The 11299-nt window shown below is 50.0% G+C and overlaps 1 protein-coding gene across 1 annotated transcript in view; it reads right to left on the reverse strand.

Annotated features, from left to right (window-relative positions):
* The window catches only part of NRP2 (neuropilin 2), a gene marked incomplete at its 5' end in the record, with an annotated part of 75304 nt that overhangs the window by 6563 nt on the left and 57442 nt on the right, over window positions 1-11299 (reverse strand). The window contains one exon of the mRNA XM_009872164.1: window positions 10902-10922. Within this exon, the coding sequence (XP_009870466.1) occupies window positions 10902-10922 (21 nt within the window). The remainder of the gene's footprint in view (window positions 1-10901; window positions 10923-11299) is intronic.

The following is an 11299-nucleotide window of genomic DNA, read 5'->3' on the forward strand; positions in this document are numbered from 1 at the left end:
TTGTTTTTACAGCAGCAATGGCTAACTACACTATTCCTCAAACTGGCAGTCATGCCTGCAATCGCTGCTAAGAGCCGCCAAAGCCGCTGATGGAAATGCTGTGGCAGAAAGCCAAGAGGCCGTCCAAGCTCGCCTCAGGGCCCTCGCCTGGTGTCTGCGCTCCTCATCCTGCTGCCCTGACATGGGGTAAGCTGGGGCCAGCCCTGATGAAGTCAGCAGGTTTTCACAGGGTTTCTAGAGGGGCAAAAATCCCAGCACAGCCCCATGAACTATCCAGTTTCTGCCTTATTCCCTTGCATTCATCAGCCAAGGCATTTCAACCCTGCCCTGGAACAAGCCAACCTCATCCTTACAACGCGGGGGAAAGCAGCTCCGGGTCCCTGCGCCAAGTGTCATCTCACAGGCACTTGCCCTGGCAGGAGGCTGGCCTGGCTGCGCGCCCCATCTCCGGGCTGGGTGAAGGAGCACTGTGCTCCACAGCCTGCTCCCCAGCCACCAGCCAGCTCGGGCACACTGACATGGCCCAGGCACGGTGCAGCCAGCCCTTCCCACGGCGCCCCTTGCTTTGCCAGGCCACCGCCCCCGCTTTCACGGCCCCCTTTGCCACCGGCTTTGCCCTGTCACTTGGAGTGCCTGTGGGCCCTTTCCTGCCGGCAGCACTGGGTCACTTTACCTACAACATGGCATCAACTGCAGATATAAAAAGATAACACCATCATCCCCGTACAATCAGAGGACCCTTCTCATGACACACAGGGGACATCGGGCTTCCAGCCCTAATGCCGCCCCCTGAAATATGGAGCCCCCACTGCTACCTCAAAAAATTTACCCTCCTGCAGAGGACTTTGCTTCAAAATCCCACTAAGTTGTATTCAATTTCTTGAACAACATACGCTAATTTTTTCCCTATGATGTGCTGTAGCCTCAGCAGCACCCAACTCTCTGGTCAATCTGGCTGCAGCACGCATAAGGAATAATTAAACCCCAAACGATTCCTCCCTTTTCGTCTGTTTACTTAACAGAATTTTTTTCTTCCTTGTTGGGAAGCCATCAACCAGTATCGCCCTCCCTATTTTCACATGTGCATATTTGTTTTGAATTTTGCTTGGACAGTCACTGAAGTGTACGAAATGCAAATTACAAGTGTATGGGCTTTGCTGCACAATTAGAGCAAAAAATAAAAAAAAGCAGCACGAGTCCTCAGCTTTGCTTGTGTTTGAACAGTGAAAACGAGGGATCGCATTTAAATTATTTTTATGTTGAAGGCCTGAATTCCTAGCAAAGCCAGGAAGTTTCATTGCAAAGCTGAACTGTATGCCAGGGCAGAATATGATAGAAGGAAAATAAATGCAGAAGAGAAAGAAAAACCTCTCAAACTGGCAGAAAAATACATTTCACATGAAATATGGTGCTGCTATTCCTCTGAAGGGGTCAAAGGTGCACCTAGAGAAGAAGGGAAGGAGAAATGCTGCAGCAGAGGTCCCTGTGGCAAGATGAAGGACTCCCCAAACCTGGGGTGCTGTGGCACCCAGGCCACTCCTATGCAGCTCTCCTACACAAAGGCCCAGCAAGGATTTAATGGAAGAGGAATGTAGTGCCGTTTTCATTATTAATTTTGGTAGTGGCTTACCCCATTTTCCTTGTGCTCAGGGACAGAGCTTGTGGCTCGGCTGAGCTGGCAGCCAAGTCAGACCCTGAGGAAGTTGGATGTCCCATCTCCAGGGACCCCGGATGGAGAAATTCTGCATAATCACATTGAGCAATTTAGCACTTAAGCAACGTTAGCGAAATCCCCAAACAATCCCAAGTGTCAGTCCAGCCGCTCAAAACTCCCACTAAGGACTGATACGGATGTAATGGATCTAAAAGCTGGTATTAACGGCCCGATCCTGAGTGCAGCGAGGCAGGGCGCGCACACCAGCTGCACTGCCAGAAGCTGCGCCTGCACGCAGCAGGAACAGGAGCTGTGCTTTGCTTTGCTAAGGGAAATAGCCCTGACGCTCCAGAAGAAGGCCTGGAGTTTTGAAACACTGCTTCACTTCAATCGATAGTGTTCTTATTAGTAAAGAAAGAAGAAGGAAGAAAAACCCCAGATATTTGTATAAAAATACCATAATTTTATTACATTCCACACAATACATCTTCAAAGAGTTTCAAATTTCCACAAGATATTTTCCACACACAGGCAACTGGGCAACGCTGGGGATGTCAGGGCTCAAGGAGGGGGGGAAGAACTGGGAATAAAAATCTTGAACTGACCTGTTTTGTCTTTGGTGATTTTGGTTTGAAAGACAGGGTGCCACATTCTCCTCTCTGACACACCGATTCGCACTTGCTAATAAGTCCATGGGGATGAATCTGGTCAAAGCCAGGGGATCATCTGACCTAGGGAGACTGAATTGACTTTGGAAACCTGACGGTAACATCTGCTGACATGGCTTGGGCTGACCTGAAAATGCAGCAAGCACATACCAGTATTTCACATCTGTTTTAATTTGCAGCTGGCTGAGGAGGTGTGGGAATTCACTTCGCAAAGCATATGCACTGCAACACCAGTGCTCTGTAACGAGGAGGCTCACAGAGAAAGCGCTCCAGCCCTGGAAGCCCCTCTCCGAGGACCTCTAGACAGCACTGCCTGCGAGGTGACAGAAGCCCCGCCATGGTCCTTTCCAACTCTGCTGGGACAGGCATGTGTGTCCCTGCTGTGCCAGGAAAGCTTGTGGGAGCCAGGCCCCAGCGGGATGCTGCCCTGAGCATCCACCACCCCACACCTGCTCACCATGCCAAATCACCCTGGGTGTTTCTGTGCTCCTGCGTGTTTTAGACACTTGCTGCTACAGCAGAGGGGGTCAAAAAGAACAGCATGAGGAACTGAACGGGCTGCATGAATAAAGGCAAGGAGGGAGGGCAGAGTGACACTCCCATCGACAATGAGCCCCTGGGGAGAGGGCTCTGCTGCAGCAGGGGCTAATACCACGTACGCACAGCACCGTTTGGGGTTCCTTCTTTCCCCAGACCAAAAAGGAAGCTCGAGACTGCAGGGAAGTTAATACAGCTGCTCGTCTCGATTCATTTTATGTAATATTTATGGGCAAAGGAAGGGTGGGGAGCACTAGCAAGTTTAGGAGGGGAGAGGGAATTCTGATCACTCATCACAAATGAACACAAACTAGATGGAGAACCTTGCTCACTGGAGGTACTTTTTTGCCTGCAAACAGTTTAGAGTTAACGATTCAAACCACTTTTGCATGTCATCATTCAGGAATTCATATAAGGCATTTTCACGACAATACACTGGGCCATTCAACAGTCGGGGGTGTTTTGGAGGCTCCATCTTGCCTCCTGGGTTAAAGTGGCCGCAATAGCTGGGCCCCCCCGGCACGCCTGCTAGGCTTTGCTTGCTAGATGTTACTGACACTTTAAGAAGCAGAACATTAGCAAACGCAAAACATTCTAGAAAGTCAATTGGCAATTTTTATGATTCAGCAGCTACAAACTGGGCAGAGGGAAGAAAGAAACAAACCCAAAACCCAGAAAGGGGAATTGTACTTGTCCCTTGAACATTTCTAGCAGAAAGACACGGAGGAGCCCTCTCCCCCTTCCCCATGTAAAACCAAAACCATCAGCACCTAGAGTAAGGATACTTACAAAATAAATAAACCTTCAATTCTCAAGAAACTACAGTATTTAACATCCACCTTAGACCTGCTGAAGTCTATGTGTTACCCTAAGGCTGGCTTTAAGAGATACAAACAAAACATTCATCATGAGCTTCTCTGATATAAGGCAACTTTAAATAGATTCACTTGCGGGTGAGGGAAGAGGAGAGTTTCCCTCCTCCCCTTCCAAACAATGGCTGTGTTATCATCTTGGCTGCAGAAAGAATAAGATGGAGAGATCTTACTTTTGGATGTCTATGAACCTCTCTGGATTCTTCTAGCCATCTGAGGTGGACATTCCTACTGTCCAGCCTGGCGGCTTCTTCTCATTTTGCACCCGAGACATTAACGCTATCAAACAAGAAACCCAGCCAAAGCTAGATAAGGCAACAAAAAAAGCATTGCTCTCTTCCCCAAGTAAACAAATCAAGGTATTTACCATAAACATGTCCCAGACCTTCCAAAGGGGAGGCGGGGGAGGGGGGGCAAATATTAAAAAAATAAAATAAAATAAAAGCATTCCCTGTGCAAGTAGAAGCAACAACAAGCAATTAAAAAGAGGCTGTTTCTAAATATACATTCAGTCAGTCAGACGCGCACGCTCCCATGCACGCTTGCATCCACAGATTCAGCACACGCACACACACACACGAGCTGCACACACAAGCTTCCAGGCTCATCATCAAGTTTCCTTGCAGGTTGCCTACCGGGGATAGAAAAAAATCAAACCAAACAAGTCTACCAACAAAAAAATATTCCCCAAACAAACAAACACAACAAAACAAAAAAACCCCACCCGACACCCCAAGAGTCCTCGAAAAGCAATTGAAAGGGAGTGTTCACTTCTGAAGTGAAGGGGCGGTGTGTCTCTTCTGGCGATCCAAGATGCAGCATTAGTTTAGAGTTTGTAAAAGATTCAGGGAGGGCTGGGGGGAACGGAGAAGGGACGGAGATGTCTAAGAGTTCACACGTATTCTAGGCAAGGAAAAAAGTGCAAAACTGAGGCAACGCATTTGAAGTCTTAGTTCTGTCTGTCTGTCTGTTTTGTTTTTTGTTTGCTCTCTCGTTCCTGTTCGGCTCTCAGCAGCGTGAGCTGGGGTCTTGCTCTAGTTTTATGGTTAGGGTGGGCTCCACGGCCACAGGGGCCCCGTTGGCATAGTGGGAGGTTTTGTAGGTGATGGAGTGATCGCTCTTCTTGGCCGCATAGCGGAACCGGTGGTAGTGGAGCACAAGGGCCAGCGCGACGGAGACCAGCACCACAACAGCACCTCCGGCGGCAATAACGTAATACCAGTAGGCTGGGATGGGCTGCACTGACACCGTGTCCACTGTGGGCTCGGTCCCTGGCAGGAGGGTTGCCCCTGGGGAGGAGACACAGAACAGGGTTGCTAGGTGGGAGGCATGCAGACGCAGAAAAAAGAAACACACATGCTTTCAAGAGTACAGCACGGAGCAACATCAGGTCCCAGGGCCGCCTCCGGATACGGAGTGTGCTCCTGGCGGGGAGCACAGCCTGGCGTTTGCTGAGCCCGCATATTCACGGGCCTTTTTCTTCCCTTCTAATTAATCAGGCTGCCTGGATCGCAATACAAATTCCATATGCACACTATTATTACTGTTATTTCTGGCATCAACAAATGTTTTCTTCCCCTCTTTTTTTTGGCTTTCTCCAGATCAGCCGCCTGGTTTTGTCTCCACATGGCAGATGTTGTCAAGCAGTGACAAAACACATCACATTGCTAATTGGAGGAAGGGCGTAATCTCAGATGGCCAAGGAAGTTACCACACGAGACTGTGAAAGAAATTGCAGGGAGAAACATTTGTTGTTCTTACGGAAAAAGACAGAGAACTCTGTCTGAAAGCGCTCTGCACATACACCCAGTCTCACTAGGTGCCCCACTCACAGACATATATTTCCTTACTATTTTTTAAAGCAAGAAAGGATGATTATTTACATGGCACAGGCTGTGAAATTCAACCCAGCCCTCGCATCAGAAACTCATGCTTTCTGCAGCTTAAGCAAGCCAGGACTGCGAATCCATGCTGATGAGGCAAACACACCTAGGAAGGGCTGGAAAAACGCCTGCCTGCCCTGAACTCAAGGGCAGGCCATGCCCAGGCTCAGCCCAGCGATGGTTAATCCTCCCTACCCTTGCAGGGCAGGGGCCAAGGCTCCGCTCTCCCTTCCCAGGTCATCCCGGGACACCCTGCGAACATCTGGCACATCTGGCGATCAGATGGGAGTGGGACAGCCCGCAGAAGCGAGAACGCACACGCACCTCAGGCAGGCACCTCAGGCAGGCACGGACGGCTACCTGCGCACTGGCGCCGGCGCTCACACCCAGGGCCCCAAACCCCGCTCTGTGCTCTTCCTCTGGCACACGCTGCTCCCATCCTCCTGCTCCGCTCATGAGGGAGAGCTGTAAATAACTCGGGAGAGATGCACTTTGGCACCGTATTTATTTACTGGCTACTTCAAGGGGGAAACTCTCTAAAGGGTTTGTTCCGCCGCTAGACACACTGACACTCCAGCTCTGCTCGCCCTCTGCTCTCGCCCCCAAGCCCACTGGCAGGGAGGCAGCCCCCTGGCTAGGTGCCAGCCAGCATGATTTTGGAAGCTCTTGAGGTCTGGTGTCAGCACAGCAACAAGGTGAGATGCAACGAGGTGAGATGCAACAAGGGCATCTCACAGCATGGTCTCTGCCCTCCCCTCCAAACACTGCCCTACTATCAGAGCTACTGGCTGGCAAATTTGGGATGGTGACCACTTTTCTACTGCTGACAGCACAGGAAATGAGGCAAAATTATGGTTCCTTCACCAGTCACAAGGCTTTCCTCTCCTTTCCATCCCCCAAAACCCAGGCACAGGGAGTAAAAGTAAGAATGAAGCCTGTACTGAGATGCATAAGTACAACGAAAAAGACCCTCTCAAAACCATGGAAAAACCCCACACAGGCAAGACAAATCCTGCTTTTAAAGAGTAGGAGGCTGGAAGCCACCCATATATTTGTGACAGAAGGCAAGAAATTCCCGTGTCTCAGGATACGGCTACCTGCCAGATATGCTGCTGTCGCCCCACCTCACCCTAGCTGTCCCTTGTCACCAGGAATGGGGTGGCCCTGCCCCTCCTGCCCCTTGACTGCACCTGGTGAAGGGGGGGGTTACAGGCTGGGCTGTGTGTTGGGGGTGGCAAAGGCAGGGAGTAGGCACAGCACCCTGCCCTGAGCAGCTGCCGTCCTTCACCCTGCTGCACAGGAGGTGACAGTGTGGGACACTCCATTATAGGGTGAGCATGTTCAACACTGCCTTGAGATTCACTGACAACACGCTGCTGCCTCCCACCGCAGATCCAGCTGGCCAAGCCACCCCAGACCTGTACGTGGCCACCACCATCCCTGATGGATCAGCAACACCTCGCCTGCGCCTGACAGCACCAGGGCACGGGGCTGACCCCTGGAAGATCACGGGGCTGCTCGCTGTGCAGAGGCCACTCGTGTTTACTCTTGATGACATTCTCTGCTTACATAGCACCTTGCTCCAGCGAGAGATTTACAGGAGAACAGCCTCACACACCACCTACATGCACTGGGCCCTGCTGGCAGAAAGTGGGGTGGGGAGAGGGGGGCAGATGTCAGAGAAGCTCTCGAGCCTGTGCTAAAGCACTGCTCTCCTCTGAGAAACAGAGGGGAGGAAGGTTTCCATGCTTGCCCGATGGCTGTACGTTGCCTGGTGCAGGGCTGAAGTGCAAAGGGTGGGTCTGGCCATAGAGGAGCATGTGCCGTGGTGCCCAGCCCGCAGCCCTTGGCCTTTCCCCGTGCACCTCTGCTCTCTGCCTGTGGATGGAGGGATGCATCTCGGGTGATCCTGCTTGTGGGAAGGATCCCTGAGGGATCAGCTTGGCTCTGACCTGCTCCAGATGTCCCCGTGCAGCAGCCAGGGCTGCAAACATGAGGGTGGTGCAGAACCCCTCCTCGGCACACGTTTCCGCACCTTGCGGCCCTGCTGAGGAGATAGCAGAAGTCTGGAGAGTTCATTTAGCAACTGAAGTCATTAAGGAATCACACTTAGTTGTCTCTAAGTCCTAACGAAGCCAATTCCCAACACTAATGATTGTTCTTCCTTACACTGTCAGCCACTAAATATAGCTGCCCATCCACTCAGCACACAGCGCTGATGTTATCTGCTTTGTTTTTACTGGCTCTGCTGCTCTCTGGAAGTTTTCTCTTATATGAGTGGAAAAGTTCTCTGCTCAGAGAGATGGAAAAAAAAAATCCATCTTCTTAACTTAATAATTTTTCCACTCCCCTTTGCCTTCCGCCACACACGCACACACACTTGCCCTTCCTCATTTATTCACTAGGGCTCTTGTCTTAATAAGGAAATGCCTTCTGCTGTTGATGTCAAGTTTGAGGGTGCCGTGTTTGTGCACGGCTTGGGACACCAGTCAGTGGAAACCTGATTTAATCCTTATAGGGTGGGCAATTTCATGTGGGTGTGCTGCTGCAATCACAGCTCCAACCTGGTCAGGTAGAGCCCCCTCCTCTTCCCAAAAGGGAAGGCTCTACAGAGACCAGTTCTAGAGCTGTGCTGCAGAAATAAAAACCCAAGAGAAGCCAGAGCAAAAGTCATCTGGGGAAAAAAAGGAGAAAACCCTCTCCAGAAAGCCTTCTAGAGGCTGCCTGCCTTGCTCTGCCACTGCCATGTCACAGCTTGTATTCCCCTTCAAAATCACTGACATTAACTACTGCGGACAAGCAACACAGCTGGATTTTTCATAGATGGCACAGATGAAAGCTAGTATTACACTAATCTAATTTGAATGCCACAAAACCAGTGTCAGCCTCAACCCCTTAATTGCTACCTGTCATTTCCCTGTCTTGATTTCAGGATACCTGCTGTGGGAGAATCCACCAGTCCCAAAGGCAAATTCTCCCTATGTTTTGTCTTCATGCTCTTTGGAACATGTCTTTTATTTTTAACCCGGCATTTGTCTAACTCCTTGCTTCCAGCCACTTGTTATATCTTTTCTTTAAGGGTGAGATACATCAGCTCTCAAATACAGCACAGTTTAAGCACACTTGACTGGTCTTGTAAGATCCCGACCCACTAGCTGAAAGATATTCCACCCACACAGCTCTCTTCTTATTATTTGCCTTGCGATCCTGGAGCCTGGAAGGTGCATATTTTCAGCTTTGCTCTCAAGCCAGTACAGGAAAGATTTGCCATTATTTTTAATGGCATCTGACTTTTTCAGCTCATCATGTAACTGCAGGAGTAGGGGCTACAGAACCTCTCAATACTTCCTGCACAGTCTTTCCAACTCCCTTTTTCACTCCAGCTAGGGACCTCTTCCTCATCTACTTTCTCCTTCTGTTGGGCATCTCTGGCTGTCCCTCATTTTAATTACTATCTTGTGGTCTCAAGTCTTTGTCTTCACTTCTTCATATCTTCCCTCTGCAGTTTGCTCTTTCTCTGGTCACCCCAGCCCGCCCTCTCATCTATTCCTACCCATCAGCCAGGGAAACATTTTCAACCTTTTGCTGCAGTTGCTCCTCTGTTGTGACCAGAGCTTGGATGACCTCGAGGGAGCTAGCAATGGGCAGGAGCCTGCTGGCACAAGCTTGAGAGCTCCTGTGTGAAGGGGAGAAGTGCCTGCAACAGCTATCTGCCTGTGGTGCCCAGGGACCTCACTGTGCTGGGCACAGCAAACACTGTCCCTGCCCAGCCAGCGTGCCCTGGGGAATACGGTGGGGAAATGGAGTCACACAGGCAGCAGGGCACGGGGTGAAGAGGAAGAGAAACAACATGAGTTAGCAGGACTTTGGATAGACTCAACGTGAGGACCCAGAGGGAGGTTCAAACTGACGATGACATGCATCTTACAAGCCCCAAAAGACAAGGACGGTGTCTGCAAAACCAGACCAGGCCCAAGAGAACACAGAGCGATTATGTAAGTAAGGAAAGACCCTGAGGCTTTAACTGACAGCTGGAAATATTGCAGTACCTTTTCAGTAACACCACAAGCTCGAGTAGCAGATAAATAAGCAGCTTACAAACAAGCAAACCCAAATTCCTAGTTAGTAGAGTATGGGTAAGATGCAGCTCCACAGGCTGCATCACAGCCCAGGGACAGAGTCGCACGTGTGACTTCCGTCTCGGCATCTACTTTTTCTTTACTGCCGCAGCTCCCAACACATGCACCCACCAGAGACAGCTTTGCCCTGCACAGAAATGCAGCTGCTTCTAGAGTAGAGCCCAGTCATATCCTACAGCCCACCAGCAGAGTAGTGGATGGGAAGAGTACGGACATCACGTCTAAGTGAAAGCAAAAAGTGCATGGACTGAACTGACAAAACAACTTTTGAAATTAAGGGGAGCCCCAAGTTTGCTCTTCATCACAACACAACCCTCAGATGCATTCTGGAAGAGGCAGGAAGGAAAACAAAATCGACAACCAAACCATGGTAAAAAAACCTTATGCAGAATAAACTGATCTTCCCCACAAAAGGAGACAGCTTTTTCCACCCCAGAGCAACACAAACAGCATCTCCACTGACTGCTCAAAGAGTGAGGCAGTTTTTCTGAGTTCCTCACCTTTTCTTTTACTCTGCAGGTTTGATCAGAGAAATGCAGGTTTCTATCCTGCAAGCTAGTATTAAGCTATTAAATGCACCATTTCACCTTGTTTTCCTTTTATTGACTGTCACCTTCAGAGCTCCTCATGGCAGCTTGCTCTCCTGCTTCTACCTCCCAACTTCACTCCCCTGCCAAGCAGATCGGCCCCAGCCTCCTTCACCAGCAGCTCGAACACAACCACTGCCAGAGCATCTCTAAAACAGAGAACAACCTTTCGCCATAGTGGCAACGAGTCACTTTTAACTGGCTACTGGTTTTGCACTGAAGTCAGTTGATAACTACCCTTTACTCCTCAGCATTCCCATTTTGGGCTTAGCTGCTCTTCACGATGCCAGATGCCTCAGGATAGAAGGATACCTAATGCTTATTCAGCCCCAAGACAGAGGGACTTGTCTATCTGCCTGCTCCCTGTCACCCAGCGGGAGTCACAAAGTGCCACCTCCTGCTGCTGCGGCGGGGGAGGTTTAGCACACACTTGCCATTTTGCTACTCAGAACATCTGCTGTTCGTACAAGCACGCACATCACTTTCAATATAAAAGCCCATGCCAGAAGAAAGAAACCACCAAGAGAAGTGCAGTTTTACCTGGAAAGTAGAAGTTCTCACCTGGGAAAGCTGTGATGGGTTCTGCAAAGGAAGAAAAAAAACCAAAACAAAAGCTAATATTAGAGAGGGGAATATTACACACAAGGCCACAGTTCATGTCTCCCTTGACTTGCAGTGGCCAAGGGGAGCAGCCGTGAGGCTGTGCACCACAGAAGCCACTTGCTGGGAACCATGCAGAGTGTTGGCAACCCTCCCTGGGACGGGAAGAAGCCCTGTCTCAGCTGGGGACTGACCAGACACAATAAGCTTTGACTCAGACATAGGTTTCAGAGAAGAAAAAAAAAAGTCTGAGGCTGAGGGTCATTTGGATTCAGCTGGCTGGCCTGAGTCATCCAAAGACAAAGCCACACCTGGACCAGTGATGAAACCCTGAAACTCCCTACAATTTTCAAGAGCGG

This window comes from Apaloderma vittatum, unplaced genomic scaffold (genome assembly GCF_000703405.1).
Source record: "Apaloderma vittatum isolate BGI_N311 unplaced genomic scaffold, ASM70340v1 scaffold33520, whole genome shotgun sequence".
NCBI classification, from domain to species: Eukaryota; Metazoa; Chordata; class Aves; order Trogoniformes; family Trogonidae; genus Apaloderma; species Apaloderma vittatum.